General features: G+C 40.1%; 1 protein-coding gene across 1 annotated transcript in view; it reads right to left on the reverse strand.

Annotated features, from left to right (window-relative positions):
- Positions 1 to 20,758, reverse strand: part of CRB1 (crumbs cell polarity complex component 1) — a 267,592-nt gene that overhangs the window by 113,564 nt on the left and 133,270 nt on the right. Inside the window, exons 4-6 of the mRNA XM_019920459.3 lie at positions 8,823 to 9,018; positions 6,071 to 6,210; positions 499 to 681 (exon numbers count right to left, since the gene is read on the reverse strand). Coding sequence (XP_019776018.1) covers positions 499 to 681; positions 6,071 to 6,210; positions 8,823 to 9,018 — 519 coding nt within the window. The remainder of the gene's footprint in view (positions 1 to 498; positions 682 to 6,070; positions 6,211 to 8,822; positions 9,019 to 20,758) is intronic.

A 20,758-nucleotide genomic window follows, 5' to 3' on the forward strand; every position in this document is an offset into this window, starting at 1 on the left:
TGCGTTTTAGAGTAAGAATGCTGTAGAACAAGTTAGAGTCATTTAAAGTTGATATAGGGAAAAACTTTAGCTATAGAATAGTTGATTACTTGAGACTAGATAATTTTTCTGTGTAAATATAAGTACGTTAACTTATTTAAGCAAATTTGAATAACATAAAATGTAACATCATTATAAAATATAATGACATAAAAATTCCAACATTTTCTGTTTATAAGGTGAAGAATTTGAGTCAGCTTCTAATTCCCAGGATAATGTATACAGGTATTTCCCCTTTCGTACACCTCTTCTATCCCTATTTTTAACATTTTCCTCATGATCTGAGGAATTAGGATATGTGACATGAGGTATTTTTCAGGCCCACAAGGGGGACCCTTTGCACCACAGCAACAGAGGTTATATGGCACAGATCTCACTGCTCATCCACAATTTGGTTGAATGCGTGATCTGCCATCGAACGCTAGAAAGTCAAGGCATCTCCCCAGCCCTGGGCCTCACCTGTGAGTCCAGGTGGACAGATGCAGATGTAACCTGAGGCTTCGGGGTGGCCGGATAGAGACAGCAGCTGGGCAAGACGCCCATGCCCTTCCCCTGAAGACAGCTCCACGCATTCCCCATCAGACTGGCAGGGGCTACTACTGCATTCATCGATGTCGGTCTCACACTGGGCCCCCGTGTATCCTGCAGGATAAACGTTCAGAGAAGCTGCTGAGTCAAAACCCCTCAACCATAGAGTATGTGCCTGACCGGAGGCTGGCCACTGTGCTGGCACCAGTTAACAAGGTGCTGGCCCTCCCTCAAGGAGCTGGCAAGGGATCTGGTAAGGGAGGCTTCCACGAACATGAGTAATAGTAACAATGGAGTCACTCCTATAATATCGATCAATGCTTTTAATAAAGATTGGATGAACAAGGAACTTCTGGATAACCTTGATCTAACCTGGACATTTTAACTAGACTCCAATTCATCAAATATTCCAATTGTTTGAATGTTAAGCAAGGAAAAAAAATGATATATTTTTCCGGAGAATAGCTGTAAAGTCAGCAGGATCTACATAGCCAACCCTAAATTCTTCTCTTAAAACTCAAAGTAAAGGTAAATGGTTGCTTCTTAACACTCAGTGAGACAATAAAATAGTGATTTGTATTTGAATGGATTTAGCTGGGTCATTTTGTTAGGGACAAGAATAAAAACAATAAAACATGAATGATTTAGTACTTTATAAAACATTTTAATATTAAATATAAAAAAAGTCCCTATCAGAACTATTCCTCTGGTGTTACATACATATGCCCTGTTAAAACTATATATGTATATATTTATTGTGTGTGTGTTAACATAACTGGAATTGTACTGCACGCATCCTTCTGCAACTTGCTTTTTGAACTCCCTTGCACGGTCTATCCACGTTAAATTTACAATCCAGAGTTGTAAAAGTTATAAATCAAATCATGGTATTTCTTTACTTTAAAACCATTCAATGGCTTCCCTCTTCACACAGAATAAAATTTAAAATCCTTAAGCTGACCGGCCCTTTATTATCTGGCCCTAATCCCATCTCTGCATTCCTGTCCCTAGAATGTTTTCTACCCCAGGGCCTTCATAACATTGTTCCCTCTCCAGAAAACCCTTCTCCAAGACTGTGCTTGGATAACTCTAAGCTTTCAGGCTCCATCTCTTATTACGTTCTCTTTTCCTCATGGTCAGATCTAAGTAAGATCCTTTTTTCTCTCATATACCCAATTCTTTCCTTTCATTGTCTTACAATGATTGATATTATGTACTTACTTTTATAGTTATCTTTTAAAATTTATTTACATATATAGCTTTCATTTGTTGATGTATTTGATAGCTTTCTCCCTCAACAGACTGTAAGCTTCACAAAAGCAGGGACTGTTTTTTATTCTCCACTCCAGGACAGAGCAACACCTGAGTAGTAGGCCTTCAATCAATGTCTGAATGAGATTCAGATAGTTCTAATCAACAATTTAGATGATAATCCTAGCTTAGCAGATAAACTAGAGAATTGATGAACTCGTAATAAGCAAATAATGAGAATATGATGTAATCGCTTATTTTGTAATTTTAATAAAAACCTGAATGGGGACCTATGTCAGATCGTAAGCACAACATAAATTCTGTTGCTCAACAATATAATACTTTTGTCACATTTGACCCCTGGGGTCTTTGTCATCGGTCTGAAGAAGAAACTTAAGAGTCAAAAAGGAAACTAAAAGCACATGTCAGATCAAGGTCCCACAATCCTTGGTAGTGACCCTCCCCCAGAACCCTCAGTCTTTTATGCCTGAATGTCTACTTTTTAAGTGCTTCTATTTCATACTTACGGATCTACAAATATTCACTAAATAATGGTTGTCACAAAGCCATTACAAAAACTTGTGCTATAGTCGATTTACTAACGAAAGTTCTGACTATTTTCAATTTTCTTCTCATTCTAAGTTTGAAGACTCACACACAGGCCAGGTTAGGAAGTAATTTAGAACCTTCATAAGTCCTTTCTGGCTTTCCGGCTCATGCATTGTCTTATTCTTATCCTGAACATTAGGAAGGTTCTGATTTATAGTCTTACCAGTCCTGTCCCCACCACTGGGGCCCTGTGGGGCTGTGCTGTACCCTTTAACCATGTATATAAATAGATTCCTCCAATCAAGGCTACATTGAATAGATTTAACAAGTTTTCCTGTAAAACTCTGTACAAAGAAACAATATGATGCTGAGTCAAGACCCCAGGGTTCTTAAATTATGTTTTTTTTAAAAAAACAAACCCAATCTTTTCTGGGTAACAGGAAAACTTTCAAGATAGGCATTTAAAGTGACTAACCCTTCTTGTAATTAATTACTCTTGAAATGAAGACCCTGGGCAATTCCAGCAGTGGATTCTTGCCATCGTGCTCAGTGGCAGTGGTCTCGTGATCCAAAGGAATGGTCTCCTTTTCTTAGATATGGAGTAGCTTGTAGCATTAAATCTTCTCTTTCTATATAACTGTGAGAATTGGGTACAAAGACATTCTGAGTTTTCTCTTTAGGCAAAATCACCGTCCATCCAGCGACCCAAGAAACTCAGAAGTAGAACTGTCCTAAATCGGTGTCCCTTTCTCAATCCCCACATCATCTCTACCTCCTAAAGTGCTCTCATGGCCATCAATCCCCTCATCTCCACCCTCACCACTATGGTCTTTGTTCCGGCCATTTGGCTTATCTCTTATTTAAACTATTGCAGAACTCACACCAGATTCCCTGCCTTTAGCCTTATCTCTCTCAATCACCTTCCACTAAAGTGCCAGAGAGCTGTTTTTAAATTAACAGGTCAGATTCTGTCACTTCTCTGCCCTGTAGTTTGCAGGGCACACAAACAGCATTATGACCCAGCTTCAGTCACATCTTGCTCCCCAGCCCCATCTCTCCACCCTCAGCCCTGTGTAGTCCAGCATTTTAAGCAACCACTCCAAGTTCCACAATTAGACATGCTCTCTTCCACGTGTGCCTGCTGCCCTTTCTTCTTTCCCTCTTCTTTCTCTTCCTCTCTTCTATCCTTAAATAAGTAATGAGCTGCTACGTGCTGGCCATAGGGTCTAGAATGGCCAATCTCCTAATCTTAGTATCTAGTTGACATTTATCAAGTGCTCCCTATGGTCTAGGCTGAGCTGGGAGCTCCTTCTATATTGCTGGAATTGTCTCCACAACAACACTATGAGGTGGATATTATCATCATCATCTCTGCTTTCTCTATCGATGAGGGCACTGAGGCTCAGAGTGGTAACATGGCCAAAGTCACACAGCTGGTGGGTACAATTCTGGGATATGCTTAGTGATCTTTCAAGTTTTCTAAAATGGTGCCTCCTTGGTCAAGCCACCCCTGAACTTCTTCTCTCCTTAATCCCTTTTACAGAATTTATTAGAGCTTCTTATTGTACACAAAATTGTACTGTACACATTTTTTTCACACTGTATCCCAGATGGAATTTAAGCTCCTTGGAAGGAGGAGCCATGTCTTTCTGATTGCCAGATTCCTCATATGAGGAATCATGGCACTGAAATCCATGTGGATTGAATGTATGGAACACATGCTGGTCTTTTTTTTTTAAATAAATTGTTATTGGAGTATAATTGCTTCACAATACCATGTTAGTTTCTGTGCCCTAAAGGCTTTGTATTGGACCCAGGCAGTTAAGAGGAGCTGCCTACAAAAAGACCAGGACTGGCTTTGCTGTGCAACATACTGGTCTTTTTTTAGGCAGCTCCTCTTAACTGCCTGGCTCCATTACAAAGCCTTTAAGGCACAGAAACCACCTCTCATACACAATTTCCACCTCCTGGTGTAGAGCTTGGTGTGTAGTAATACATAGTTGCCTTTTCTTTGAGTACCTAATATGTGCCAGGCTCTATTTTTATAATTTTACCCCTCACAACACCACTACAAGTAGTTTTTTTGTTTATCCTTCATTTGCGGATGAGAAATTTAAGAATTAAGAAGTAACTCACCCTAGTTTACTTGGTTAACAAATGGTGGACTTGTCCTGCTCCCAAGCTGTCTGCTCCATGCCCTGCTTAGGGACTGAGGTCCTGCCCAGAGTGTTGATTGAGTGTTGAGTGTCGGTTGATGACAAGAATGTGGAATAACATGTTTTGGAAAAAATTCAGTATTACAGGGGGCCTGTTGATTCAAGTGTTACATACTGTTTCCTACTGACCAGAGCCAATGACCAAAGGATAAAAATATACCCTATTCGTTATCTGGAAGTGGGGAGACACATGAGATACATAGATTTCTGAGCCACAGAAGAATTCCAAACTTCCTTTTATACTTTTATGTTTGCGTTGTTTTTACCTACAAAATGCATTTAACCAAAGCGTGTTACACGTGCCTCAGGCAATGAGATGTCTTTCCATCAGAAGCTGCTACTGACAGGACTGACCCTGGTCTCCATGCCTCCTCCCCGGCCACAGGGTCATCCTTTCCTCAGACAGTAATGTGAGTGGGGAGGAGGGGGCAGATGATCAGCAAGCTTGCAACAGCTAGATTTTAAATAATCATAAATTTATCAGTATTTTCCAATGGATCAAGAAAGAAGAGAGGGGCTTCCCTGGTGGCGCAGTGGTTGAGAGTCCACCTGCCGATGCAGGGGACGTGGGTTCGTGCCCCGGTCTGGGAGGATCCCACATGCCGCGGAGCGGCTGGGCCCGTGAGCCATGGCCGCTGAGCCTGCACGTCCGGAGCCTGTGCTCCGCAACGGGAGAGGCCACAACAGTGAGAGGCCCGCTTACCGCAAAAAAAAAAAAAAAGAAAGAAAGAAAGAAAGAAGAGAGATAAAATGCTCTTTCATTTCTAGCAATAAAATCCTAGTAAGAATTAGGTTAAAATATGTCAAGCAGGTTCATTGCCAAAATTAACATCAATATTTATGGGTGGCCTGTTGATTCAAGTATTACATACTGTTTCCTCCTGATTCTGCTATCACCTCTACACTCAAGTCTAATTACCTTTTAAGTGTAATTTTTAGTTATGGTTTATGTGTTGTGTAACTTGTATTGTCTTTTACATTATAAAAGGCTAGGAGAATACACCCATTTCTGGAATACCATCCTACACCCTTTATGGGGACCATTATGATCACACTGACTCCATGAATTATAATACAAGCACTTAGGATTTTAATAGTGTTTCATGGGTTTTAATATATTCTAGGTGTCAAGGAAAACATCTTGGAGGAAAAGGAAGCATCTTCCAGTGAAGTTTACTCCACAAAGACCATGCTGAAATCGACCCTTCCACTGACTTTTTTTCCTCTGTGTTTCTTCCGGAAGATTCTGATGATTGGGCAGCTTGGTAACCTACTTCAGACAATGTATAGTGTAGCAGTAGATATGTTTGAGCACTGAAGAATACAATTAAATTAAACAATGATAACTAGAAGAAAGAGTTGGTTTTAAACCTTTAGAAAGAAGAATTTTTAGTTTCTATTTGCTATAAGCGATTTGTTTCTATTCTAAGCAAAAAAAAAAAAAAAAAAAAAAAAAAAAAAATGGTGGAAGATATTTTGTCACTTACCAGGCCAGCAGTGACAAGTGTAATTGTCAGCACTGTCCTCACATGTAGCATTATTGTGACAGGGTTTTGACCAACATGGAGGCATCAAGGTCTCACAATGTGTCCCTGTGAATCCACTACCCATGCAGTTACAGCTGTACCTGGAGAGTAAAATGAAATTGTCACATCAACTCTTGGTCATATTAAGATCAAATATTGTTATCCTGTCTCTTCACTTGTCCATCAACCCCAGACCCATGGCATGGTTTTAATACTTATCAAAAACCTTGAGGAATCATCTCTATAAGCCTGAAAGCATTATGTGCTTCCATATTAATAGCTTTTTATCTTTAAAATTTTACAGTACAGTTTTCAATCAAAATTATTGGGAAACCATGATTGTATACTTCAATTTCCTCACCCGTAAATTGAAGGTAATGGTACCTTTGTGACAGAGTTGTTGGCGTAATTAAATGTGCATATAAAGAATGGACACGGCATGCCAAAGGGCAGAAAATACTGAATAAAACTACTGAATAGTACCAAATAAAGTTGTTAATATTGTGAAGCAGTAGAAACTGATTTATATCATCAAGGCACTTTTTTATATAGAGAGCCCAGAAAAGAAGTCCCTTATGAAAAATGAAACAATAAATTATGAAAAAAATAGGAAAAATTCTCATTATATAAATTTTGACTTATGTTTTCTTATTTTCAGAGTACAAGAATATTTTAGTCTTGCTATTTGTAATCATTCACTGATTAAGTGGGATTATCTGACAGACCTAAAATACAAATCTGTTGGGGAGAACTGTTCACTTTATCATAATAGGCTTTCAATTTAGACGGTCTCTCCTCGAGGATCTAGTATCACAAAAACATGGGCTTGCACACTCAGCTTAGATAAAATGAGTGTCTGGGGGGAGGGATACCTAGTATTGTATAAAGAGTAACAGTCCTGTTCACCACGGCTGTGTGTCTATTTACCACCAACACAGATATTAAGATTTCACTAAGGAAACTTAAATATTAGCAAATATAAGTGACTATAATTTTTACACATAATTTTGCTAGCCAGAAATCCTCTATTCACTATTCCATTTACTTGATTAAAAATACCTACTACAAATCTACTATGTGTAAGACATTGGAGACAAGAGCCCTGTGGTCACGGCTGGCTAGTAGACCTCAAGTCATGGAATCAGTCTCCATTTGAATCTTCCTTTGTCTGCAAGAACCTTTCATGGGGTACAGTTTCTGACTTTCCCACGCTCCTCATAGCAAATGTGTTAATTTTTTGCTGTGGGAAAATAAAGTCAGGCTGTAATTGCTGACCTTGCGATGATCTCAAAAATTAGGTCATAAGAGAGATGTGGATACAATAGAAAAATTATTCATGGCACGCATTCAGGTGAAGAGAGGAAAGCTGGCAGGTTCAGCCTTGCTCTGTTTGCATTTCCATAGACATTACAAGCGTTGTGTGCCTTCTGTTCTGATGCTTTCTGGAAACAGTGAAGCATGGCTGGGAGAGCATCCTCCTTTTGTCTGGAGCGCTTGTGTGGAAACTGCCTTTCTGATCTATGTGTTGCCCAGTTACCTGTCTCCAGGCCTGAAGATTCATGCCACTGGAGAATCATTTGGGTGTAAGGTGTAACTGAAAGTCACAGGCAAGACGTGGAGAATGGTTATAATTTACAAAAAAAAAAATGTTCTACCACTTTGCTCTTTTTAAAATCACATTATTTTCCTGGGTATATATGAAGCACACGTGCCTTTTATTGCTGCCCTTTTGAGTCTGATTCACTTTAAAATTCAGATTTGGGATATATTATCTTATTTATTAAATAAAGGAAAGTTCAATTCTAGGCCTCCTTTTTCAAAGAATTAACTGTGTGAATTTGTGGGGGGATGGGGGGGTCACCTAACTTCCCTGAACTTTAGACTCCTTATTGTAAAGGGGGAGCTTTAGTGCCCATCTTGCTGTCCACTGAGCCGCTGAAGGATGTGTCAAGGCAATATTAAATTTTAATGCTGTTAAAACTTAAGTGTTTAATAACTCGATGCTTGTGGTTTAAATAAGTATTAGAAAGTTCTTTCAAAAATATTTATATGAATTCAACTACCATTACCCAAATTTCTTATATGCATCATATTAAGGTGTAATTTATTGTTTTATTTTTGTTTTTGTTTTTACTGAAAAGCCAATGATAGACTAATTTGGAACAGAATTACATGGCTACTTCTCATCATTCTGCTGTCTTCAAAGTATTCACTCAATTCTCCAAACACCTAGAAATTCAAGATATAATTAATTTAATATCAACACCCTTTCCAACACTGTTTATATAAAATTCCTAAAGGATTTATTTTTCACCACTTGATTTATATGCTTGTTATTTTATAAATACAATCTTATATTCACATATAGAATAATCTCTAGCTTTGTTTTTGCATCTACAAAAGATACGGAAGGTAGATTCCATTTGTTTCATGGATTTGGAAGGCTGGCGCTTTTCTGTAACAGAACCAGTTCAAAACTATTACAAGAATGACTTAGAAAATGCTCCCTCCTGAGACAGATGGCGTCCAAAGGTTGCATTATTTTAATAAAATGTGAATGTCACAACTTTTTTATATTTAAAGTATAAAAAGCAATCTGCACATTTTAAGCCAAGGATGTGAGATCTCCAAATTCACCAGAATGACTGGTGCAATAGCTTCTGGTCAGTGAGTTCGCTCCAAGCCAATGACCCAAATGTAGGAGAAAATGTACCTGTTGGCTCCATCCACGCATAGCCCTCCATGGAGACACGGCCCACTGGCACACTCATCAGTGCTGAGCTCACAGCCAGCACCCAGGAAGCCAGGGGCACAGTCACAGAAATGGGCCTCCACAGCATCCTGACAGGTTGCACCACTGAGGCAGGGCTGGGACCGACATTCATCAACTTCCAATTCACAGTTTACACCTTTTAAAAAAGTCGGCACAGAAAAGAAAGGCAAAGTTTTAGCAAAGCGTTAATATTTTCGCTCTTTGTCAATGCTTTATTTAGCAAGGCTCTTGTGAAACGTGGTGTTGCCCCAAATAATTTTCCTCCTTAATTGTAATTGATATTAACTTTCTGGCATGCTCGTGGGACGTTCACAAAGCAGAGCAGCTGTCACTTACAAAGAATTATTGCATACAACAGCTCGTGGCTTTTTGGTCCGAGGACACAAATCATTCTTAGGACAAAGTAATTGTTTACTGTACTTCTGTTAGAAGCCTGAAGGGGACCGGTCAATGTCTTTAGATTATTTTTAATAGGAGTCATATTGAACAGTGGGTAAAAGCTCAGACTCCAAAGCCAAATGGCCTGGGTTGGGATCTTGGCACAGCCTTTTTTAGCTGTGTGACCTTGGGAAAGTTCCTTAACCTTTCCTTACCTCAGTTTCTTCACCTGAAAAATGGGACCAATAGTTGTAATTACCCCATAGGATAATTATTACAATTACAGTGTGTTCTAAAATGTTTATGATAGTACCTGGTGTATACTGTTTGCTAGAGAAAAAAAAAAAGTACTTGTTCTTTCCACAAAATTTATTGTACAAATATGATGTGCAATTCTTTCCTTAAGTGCCCCTTTTGCACAGAAATATTTACATTTTCTATAGTGCTGTAAAATGCTGCTTTTAAATAGAAAATCAATTTGACTTAAACTCGTTGTAATTAGTGGTATTATTAGAAGCTACTTCATTTTAAGGTAACATTACATTTTAAAAAAATCTGTATTTACCCCCTTGCCCAAATAGTAGGTGAAGATTATTTTCTAAGCAAACCAAGTTTAAGATTTACAAAAATGGTCACACTGAGATAGCAAACTACTGAATCTGCCAAAACAGTATCAGATACACAATCAAATTTTCCCATAGGTTTTAAAAGACACAGAAGGGGGGCTACCTATATTTGTCAATCTTTATTCCTGTGCCTATGACCCAGGGTAATAAATTATTAAAATGATATTGAGGAGTTTTCAAATAACTCAGAGGTTTTTAGTAGTTTGATTGATACTGTGCCCTCTTTCCTGATAGAAAATACAATAGGATATTCTAACACCACCTGCCATTTACAACTGTGACTAGATTCTACAAATGCGGAAGTGAAAAGAGACGCCAGCATAGTAAATTTGATTGTTTTCTGAGAGGAAAAAGAACTTAAATTTTATGTCACTAAAGATGGAAAGTTGTGGAATAGTATTTGTTGCAGGTAAATGGCCTGCCATTTGAGGTTATTTCTCACCCAGTCTGTGAATGAGATTTTCCGTACCTGTTTTCATTGGTATCAGAAAGGTCAAGAGAAAGAGCACTGAACCGTCCGGTGGAGACCTGTGTTCTCATTCTGTCTCTGAAACAGCTTTTCAGCAATGTTTTCGTATCTTTTTTTCTGCCATGTAAAATAATACAATAACAGAAACCTCTTTTTTAAATACTTTCTAAGAATATATGAAAGATAAAAATGATACATTTTTTTTTAAAGTTTTATATAATTATTTTTAAACACATGTAGCAACTGAAACTATAATGTGTTAGCACTCCGTTAAAATGACACTGATCGATCAGGACTAAGAGAGAACTCTGCTCACCCCAAAATGATCCATCCCTGTGGGCTCCTGTGGCGCTCTCTGCGCAGACGGCAACTGGCACTTATCACACAGCTACAATGTGCACATGCAGGGTGAGGTGATGTCACATGTGTTCTTTTATTCCATCCCAACACATTTAAGGTGCACTGACTTGCCTGTGTCCCATAGTTAGTAAATGACAGTGTCTCTGCCATTCCTGTCTCCTCCTGGTCAACCCACCTCTCCATAACACCTTCGGATTATGTCCTTTGGTATTTTAGTCATCTGTATTTGTTGAAAACTATTAACATATAAAGCCAGACCAGTGGTTTAAAACTTGTTAACACTTTCCTAAATTTTATTTCATAATTCAAATAAAATTCATATATTCATCTGTTATACACCTAGGTTATTTCCTAATCCTTAAGAAATACATTATAAACCATTATTTTAAATACTGCAGCTCCATTTATAACAATGTCGCTCAAATGCTTTAGCTTTAAAGTGATCCTGATGCATGTATAAGAACGTGTTTCAATAACTTAAATACAATTTCAGTTCAAACAACTATTTACTTTAGATTTATTTGATTTGTTTGTATTACTCTTTTTTTTTTTTTTCCGGTACGCGGGCCTCTCACTGTTGTGGCCTCTCCCGTTGCGGAGCAACAGGCTCCGTACGCGCAGGCTCAGCGGCCATGGCTCACGGGCACAGCCGCTCCGCGGCATGTGGGATCTTCCCGGACCGGGGCACGAACCCGTGTCCCCTGCATCGGCAAGCGGACTCTCAACCACTGCGCCACCAGGGAAGCCCTGTATTACTCTTAATATTACTTAGCAATGTGATTCTTACTGCAGCTTTTCACTGCTACTGATATGGGAAAAAAAAGTGATTTGGTCTACGTCTGCATGATGCCAAAATGGCTGGGTGAAAAGTGATAAGTACAGTCAGTCATCCAGATGTTTTTGTATTTCCAGATGCTTGGCTTCATAGGTAAAACATCTGGAAAACTATGACTTTCAGTTTTCATTTGGATGTTTACTGTTACATGCATGCAGCCATTAAGTATAGACAGTTAATTGACCTTCAAAAACATACCTACACAGTGTGGTCCAGTCTATCTGGAAACATTCTTTTTATGACTAGTGTTACTATGTATGGCGCCATGTCATTATAACTCTAGGTAGCAATAGAAATTGAATGCAGTTATACTGAGTAGCACTTCTGTGGCTGATTGTCTAATAAATGGAAAATTCATATCTGCAAAATTCTTTCACAAAGTTCATCCAGGAACCCAACCAATCTGTTGGAATTGGTTTATAATTCTGTATGAAACAAAAGAAAATAAAAAGAGTTGGGGGGAAGAAAACACAAATAAGGGGAACTCTTCACCAAAAGAAAAATGTACAGGGCAGGAAAAAAAAATCCTCTGACTTTATCAGCTTTGGCGACTCACTATGACTAATGCTGTGCTAACATGCACAGTGGCATCTCTACATCAATACAGGTGACTAAGATGTGAGATCATGAATTCCTGGCGGTCAGGGATAGTTCCACTCTGAGCTATGCAATTTTCATTAGCTGTCAAAATAAGTTCAGAAATTCCCTCACACCCAAATATTTTTAAAGATATCAGTTTCAGGGCTTCCCTGGTGGCACAGTGGTTGAGAGTCCACCTGCCGATGCAGGGGACACGGGTTCGTGCCCCGGTCTGGGAAGATCCCACATGCCGCGCAGCGGCTGTGCACGTGAGCCATGGCCGCTGAGCCTGTGCGTCCCGAGCCTGTGCTCCGCAACGGGAGAGGCCACAACAGTGAGAGGCCCGCGTACCGCAAAAAAAAAAAAAAAAAAAAAAAAAAAGGTATCAGTTTCAAAGAGGGATTGGAATTACACGCATTTCCCTTAAGTATTAAGTAGAAAGGTAAAACGATGAGAGATTCCCAAGTTGACGCGCTGGCTTTGGTAGAGAAGCAGCATTCCTGGAAAATAATCTAAGAATGCTCCCCTTCTTCTTATATAATTAATTTAAAGCAAAAAGCCATTCCACCTCATCTTGGTTTTCAGGACGGCGCTTTCAGTGGGTCCTCCTTTTGTCTCTTCAAACGCTTCTTGGCTTGATTCTTCCTTCCCTTCCCACGCCCCCCTCTCTCCTTGACCCTCCTTTCTTTCCCCTTCTTGGTTACTTGCTACGTCATTCTTTTTCCCTTTTCCTTATATGGAAAGATCTGCTTCACTGGTGGGAGGAGACTCCACTTCAGTGTGAATCTTCACTTCATGCCCTTAAGGGTAAGAGAAGGGCCAGGGCCACTCCTGCCCTCCTGCCTCCCCCTCCTCCAGATATCCAGTCAGAACACCCCATTGCCTGAGGCGGAAGGCTGTCGTGTTAGAAAAGTGACATCCAAACTTTGAGTGCAGAGTGTCGGCCCAAGTATGCCGGAAAGTCTACTGCCGGCACAGCACTGCTGTCACCCCTTCCTAAGACGGCCTCCCCTGCATCACAGAGATGCCAGAAAATACACCTTCTCAAGTCTCCTTCTCCCAGTGCCTCGTGCCTTGAGCTTGCCAATGAGGGGCACTTATGGGTTTGGAAGGTGGGAGAGAAGCCAGGATTCTCTGGACATTTCCTAGACTGGTCCCACACATGCACAGATGTGCCTCATAACAGCTTCCTAGGGAGTCTGGAGACCACTCATTCCACTGCTGCAGGATGGGATGGCTGGAAACTTCCCCGAGATTCTTCAGAACTTCAGCGCTTTCCTAGGAGCTTTCAAGAACCCCCACTTTGGTGCTTTGGACAAAGATCTTTCCTGGAAACTTCTTTGACTTCCTTTGGCCATCATACAAGCAGTGCCAGCCTCTTGGATTTGATGGCACGTGACCTTCGCTCTCACTCAGGGCCCTGCGCCTAGAAGGGTCCTGTATGAGTTTCCTAGAGCTTCCATAACAAACTACAGAAACCAAGTGGCTTAAACAACAGAAATGCATTGCCTCACTGTTTCCAAGTCTGTGATCGAGGTGTCATCAGGACTGGTTCCTTCAGAGGGCTGTGAGGAAGAATCTATTGCAGGCCTCTCCCTCGTTTCTGATGGTCGACTGGCAATCTTTGACATCCTCTGGCTTATAGAAGCATCACCAGAATCTCTGTCCTCTGTCCTCAAATAGGAATTAAGGGCTTACAAATTACATAGGCTGTTCTGTGTACAAGCCCTTAATTCCTACATTAAACTCTTCATATCTGAAATATATAGAATGAATTTTTTCCTGACCAAATCCTGATTGATACACAGACCTAAGATAGAAAAGACTGGAGTAGCATACTCAAACAAGCAGAACTGTTCGGGTTTCGGTCCAGTCTTCAGATTAAAGGAGAGAAGCTGAGGGTCACAGATACAGCACAAATGCAGTTGGAGTAGAAGCCCCGTACTCTTCACCCCCAACCTAGGTGGGCTGGGGATTTGACAGAACCGCAGATATGTGCTGGAATCCCAGGAAAAAGGTTGTTAGTGTCCCATTTTCCTTCTAGAACTCTGGAAACACATGAGGCCACCATAATTGCCAAGCCACCGTAGCACAAAATGGTCGAAGAGAGAAAACTACACAGGACCTGAGTAAGTGAAATCGTTTTATAGAGAATGCTTGTGGAAACATTAAAGCCGCCAAGTGCTTTCAAAATAAGTGAAGTAATTACTTTTTTATAATGCTGAGTTAGAGAATTTTAAACATTGTACCTGCTACTATTGCTTTCCTTCTTCCCCCTCTCCTCTGCCGTTCATCACAGAAGAGCAGAGGGACGCGGGTTTTGTGGGGAGACCGCCCAGACCCACGCTCTGCTCTCCACTGCTACTAGCGAGGCTGGATGTAGTTAGTGCTCAGTGAATGGTAGGTATTATCTGCAGTCATTTGTTCTTGCCTGTATTCCTTCCTCAATTTCTCCAAGTAGAGAATAGAATCTTTAAAAATTTTGAAAAGTAATTGGAAGCAAAGACAACTCTGCAAGGGAATCTGGAATCGCTTCAAACTCAGTTAAACACAGATGTGATGCTAAGAGTATAGGAGCTAGAAACTGGAAAAATTTGGAGCAGCCACTATATTAAATATGGTTTTAAAAATCTACCACGACATATAAATACCTGCTGAACAATAGTAAATACATAACTACAATTGGATAATATCTGAGGTGGGTCAATAGACTTTAAATCAGGGGAAAAGAAAGTAGGCAATGGGGCTTTCCAGGACTGGAAAGTTGCAAAATATTAATTGAAGGTCAAGGGCAAGAAAGTTAACAATAGAGATGACAGAGGCACATCAGTAAAACAGCTCCCCATGGAGTTCAGGCTTGTTAAGGAGACATCAAGATATGGAAGGAGTGATGGACAGCATGAGTGTGGAGAGGCCAGGTGACTGAGATTCTGCTAAAGATGAAGTAAGATTTCAACAGAAGCAAGAAAGTGAGAAGCTCGGGTTGTGGTGAGAATTTTGGTGGTAAAGCAATGGCAGGGTCTAACCTGAAGTTGTGGCGTTGTACGGCTATAGTGGAGTAGAGATGGAGGTCACCGAAATTAAGAAGCTCAAGAAGTTCCAAAAGCTTGGTCCATAAAATTCTGCAATAGCTACTAATTGGATTTAGATAAACCGAAAACTTATTTTGGTACCTAAAAACCTTTGTAATATTTTCAAGTTCATTTCCCATGACAATCCTATCATCCCTTTACACGCCAGTCCTATCAGACCATTTGCTTTTTCTCAAACCCACCACGTACTTCTACCCTCCTACGAGTTTGGACACACTGCTCTCTCTCCCTCTCTCTCTGGAAAATTCTTTCCCACCTGTCCACCTGATGAAGTCCTCCTTTAAGGCTTCTGTTAAATGTCCCATCCTCAGTGAAGTCTTCCCCTATTTCCTTACTGGTTTCATTCTCTGTGTTTGACAGCCCTTACACCATTATATTTTACTTATTTGTTACTTGCTTATCTCCCACAACTGCTTTGAAGACAAAGATCCTTGCCTATTATTAATGGTAACAGCTGACATTCACTGAGAGTTTATTTCACACCAGATACTGTGCTAATAAGCATTTTATGTGAATGATTTTATTTTGCTTAATTGTCAAAAAATTATCCATGAGGCACTACTATGATGCCCATTTTATTAAGGATGAAACTGAAGCCCAGAGAAGTTAAGAAATTTGAAGCTGATCAAAAAGTTAGAAAGTGGGTAGAGTCAGGATTAAGTAAGTAACAGCTTACAAGGAAGAGAAGAGAGTCAAGAACCAAACCATGGTCTTTCAGGAGCAGTGGGCTGAGTGAGAAAGCCAACTTTCCTCCTGGCCCTGAGAATCAAGGGGAGAGGAACCCTTTAATAAGTGTTGTGTGCAAAGTGGTTTCATCAGAAAAATACCAAGTTCCAGCAAAGGCCAAGGAATTAAAGGTGCATTGGAAAAAAATAAAAATGTTTTGTTTATTTACTTGCATTTGAGAAAAGACTATGGGGGTGGAGTGGGGGGAAGCAGGTGACCATTATTCTGGAAATCAGGAAGCAGTTTTTCCCATGACACTTCCATAGAAACTGTACATTAGCAGTGTGTAACTCGAGGTTAGATCGCCCTTCTGAATCCAGCTATCTACAGGATATCTCCGCCAACTATCTCACAGGCATCATTCAACAATTCCAAATACAGACTCTCTCTCTTCCGTCCACCCTCTCTGACCCTCTACACCCCCATCCCTGTCAGGAAATGGGATTATCATCCAGGTCACCCAAGCCAGATTTCTAGCAACTATCGTCATCTCACTTGTTATTTCCCACATCCTAATTAGTCATCAAATCCTGTCATTTCTCCCTTAGAAATGGATCTAAGGTGCCATCCCCATTGCTGTAAACTTATCCAGACCCTCACCATCTCTCATCCGGTCTGACTACTACTGGCTTCTCTCTTCCTAATCACTCTCTACATTTCTGACAGTGATCTTTATATGATATAAATCTGATTTTACTATTGTGTGTGTAAATTTTTAAAATACTTTCTCCTTGTCTAGGAAAAAGTACAGTGTCTTGGAGTGCTGTAGAAGCTTCTAAAAGATGTGGACTCTGTTGGGGCCACCTACAAGGATGGTCTTGCAGCCCACCGTGTCTCATGCCCCTAGACTGCACAGAGCTGTTCTCCTTACTTGTAAAGCCCACTCCTCCCTCCCTTCTGCCCTGGCTGATTCCAGTTAGTTCTCCAAGATTGAGGTCCAGTACCACATGATCCTGGAAACTGTAGTGAACCACTTAGACCTGCCTTAAGCACCACTTCACTGTAATATAAAAGTATATATTATATTGTACAGCAATCGCTTTATTTGTCAATTTTATCTACAAAATTGCTAGATTTTTGAGGTCAAAGTCTTTGTCTTTTAACACTGAGATCTGTAGCATTTAGCACATATTCTGGGACATAGCAAATGTTCAATGAATTGTGACTGAATGATCATGTCATAGCTATGGAGTGACTCACCTTCTCTCCTGGAAGCGATCGGCATGCCAGGATGCAGCTTCTCAACGCTTCCACAAGCCTGGGCCCAGTCAAAATCAAAGCCATAAAGTCAAATCTGTGGCTTTGGCAAATGTCTAAACAAAGCATTGTTTCTGAACAATTGTGCCCTAAACTTCTGATCAGCATTTAGAGATTTTTCAGCTCAATATGCATCTTTCAGCAATTAGAGATCAAGGTTAACTCTACTGCAAGATAATGCACATCACAGGTTATCAGCCAGGAGCAGGTCTGGTCACCGACGCTGTCATCACTCATCACAGTGGGGATAGAGGGAGCCACACACACTGTGTGGCATTGACCAACCACTCTGATCACCTTTCTCATTATCTGCAGAGCCCACACTTTGGAAATAATTCCACTTTAGCTTTAAGTTATCATCCTAAATTTCAGAGTCCACCCAATATAATTAATATCTAACAGGCCTCTCTATGCACAACATTTTCCTTTTGAATAAGAATTATATATGCTATTTCTGGGGTCTTTAAGGAATGATATACGGTACATCAGTTACAACACTTGTCAGTGCAAATCTGGACCCAGTATCAGTGCAGAGGTACATAGCACACGTTTCCATTATAGCTATGGGTTTACAGTAGAGGTCTGGATTTCTATATATCAGGTATAATCTTTTAACATCCTGGAACAATGAAAAGAGGCTGTGCCACTTCCTGCTCTGATTAATAGTGTCAAGCTAGTAAAATAATGATTAGCAAGATGCTATGAGAGATTAGAGTCGGGATTTTTATTTTCAGTGGGAACATCTTTGGATTTTTACCCAAAAGGATCTCTGGCTTGTGCATTTAGACACACCTTTCCTAAAGATACCAAAAAGTTATTAACACACCTTTTAAAAAGCATTCACTTAAAGTAGACTTTACAAGCCTAGGATTCATCTCTGAAGGACAACTAAGTTTCATCAATTCCAAGATTGCTATGTTTCACCCCCATATATATATATATATATATATATATATATATATATATATATATATATATTTTTTTTTTTTTGGTGATACGCGGGCCGTTCACTGCTGTGGCCTCTCCTGTTGCGGAGCACAGGCTCTGGATGCGCAGGCTCAGCGGCCATGGCTCACGGGCCCAGCCGCTCTGCAGCATGTGGGATCTTCCCGGACCGGGCACGAATCTGTGTCCCCTGCATCGGCAGGCGGACTCTCAACCACTGCGCCACCAGGGAAGCCCCACCCTCATATTTTTAACTCCTAGAAACCACCATGGACTTTACAATCAACAGTGCCTTGGTGTTGTGCTATATTTTAGTCAATGTAATTATCAATGATCAATGATCAATGATCAATTATCAATTATCAATGATGAATTTAACCCTGATAAAATATGAAAATAGATGTATTCTTTTATTATTTCTAATAATATTTATTACATATTATAATATATATTAAAGTATTATTAATACTTTATTATTCCCACCAGAATCTACTCCAGGGACCCAGCCTCTCCCTACCCAAAAACTAGGGCTCCCAGGCGCCCCAAGTGGAGGGTCCCCAGGCAGACCACCTGGCTGGCCAAGGCAAGGCAGTGAGTTCCTGCCAGCTGTGCCTTCGGGGGGAACGGGCATCATTAGGTGGATTAGGGCTTGTAATTGGCAGATGTCTGGTTTCCCCCAGGAGCACAAGATACGGAACTGGCCTCTCCTGAGCCGGGTTCTGGCCCGGATTCCCCCTGTTCCAGAGAGCAATGTGTGGAGCACACGCAGAGCTGGCTCCCAGGCCTCCAGGGTCTCTCACAGAGGATGCCTGCTGCCTGACCCGCACATCTCTGGGGGGCTTAGGAGGGCCCATCACATCTGCCACCAGGTGGAATAAGCTCCTTTGGGTAGGTTAGGCTTGGAATTAGGCAGATGCCTTGTGTCTTCATGACCCTTGAACTCTTCCAGGCCATTGGCTACCCTTAACCACGAGAGATACTCTTGGGCAATAGGCACTATTTTATTTATTTAACTAATTATATCATTGTTATTATAGCTATCTAAATCTTCTTTGTTTCTGCAAGGTATGCTTTTAGCAAGAGTCATAACTGGAATAACCTCTTTAATATTAAGCATGCTTTTTGCTCATTTTGTTAACCCCTTTCATATTTTGCCCTATTCCCTCCTCCTCTTATCATTCGTGAAAGTTTAAGAATGTTCTTGACTCTATTTCATCCCCATCTTTCCAGAATATTCATGGAGGCTAGACCTCGTTCCAGGAGAGGAAAGAACGGCTCTTTTCTCGTCAGCCCTAAGGGCAGGCGGAGAGCGGCAGTGCCTTCCTGTTCTGCCTTGTTTGTGACCCTTCCTAGAGTGCTGGTCTACTGTGGAAATGCTCTTCCGCCTCCCCTACTCTAACCAGCTCGCCCTTCATTCCTCTTCTCCAGCCATTTTTCTCTCAACCCGTCTCTGTGCTATACCTCCAAACTTCATCCCATCTGAAATGTCATAACATGTACAAAGATGTTACTTGATTTTAAAATCTTACTTTCCTAAGTCAATAGTCATGACTTCCTTAATCTACTGCCCATATTTTATATGTGTGTAGATATACATTTTTAATGTGTAAAAGTGAGAAAATCTATACCAAGTTTAAATTGGAGTAACCCATTTCAGGGTCTCCAAGATGCTATGTTTGAAAAACACACTACTTTTCTGAGTGGCTTATAGCTTGCTTAATTTTTTAAGTTTCTTGGGAAGATTATAGGAAAATTATGAAGTTCACATTTTATGTTAAATATGCCAATATTATACATTTCACCCTTCGGTAATTACAATCTTTTCATCATAAACATCTTTCTTATGTTTCTCTTCATTAGGATAATTGTTATTCCTGAGTATTTGAAAAGTTACAATATTAACAATTTCTTAAATCCTTTATTTTATGATATGGCAGTTTCAGAAATTAAATTCTTGCCTAGACATATCAGAATATTCCAGTTTTAACTCATAAACAGAGTGCAGAGGTTATGACCTCAGTTAACCCATTCCTATGAGTCTAATATATTCAAAAAGAAAGCAGTTCAGGTATAAGAAAATGATACCTGTAAAAATTATTGGTCAACATGGTGTAAACAACGATAATAGTGGGGGACTTTAACATTCCACTTACACCAATGGACGGATCATCCAGACAGAAAATTAATAAGGAAACACAAGCCTCAAATGACACATTAGAACAGATAGACTTCATTGATATTTATAGGACATTCCATCTGAAAGCAGCAGAATACACTTTCAAGTGCACATGGAATATTCTCCAGGATAGATCATATCTTGGATCACAAATCAAGCCTCAGTAAATTTAAGAAAATTGAAATCATATCAAGCACCTTTTCTGACCACAACACTATGAGATTAGAAATCAATTACAGGAAAAAAACTGTAAAAAACACAAACACATGGAGGCCAAACAATATGCTACTAAATAACCAGTGGATCACTGAAGAAATCAAAAAATACCTAGAAAAAAATGACGGTGAAAACACAATGACCCAAAACCTATGGGATGTGGCAAAAGCAGTTCTAAGAGGGAAGTTTATAGCAATACAATCCTACGTCAAGAATC

The sequence above is a fragment of the Tursiops truncatus genome, chromosome 1 (genome assembly GCF_011762595.2).
Source record: "Tursiops truncatus isolate mTurTru1 chromosome 1, mTurTru1.mat.Y, whole genome shotgun sequence".
NCBI classification, from domain to species: domain Eukaryota; kingdom Metazoa; phylum Chordata; class Mammalia; order Artiodactyla; family Delphinidae; genus Tursiops; species Tursiops truncatus.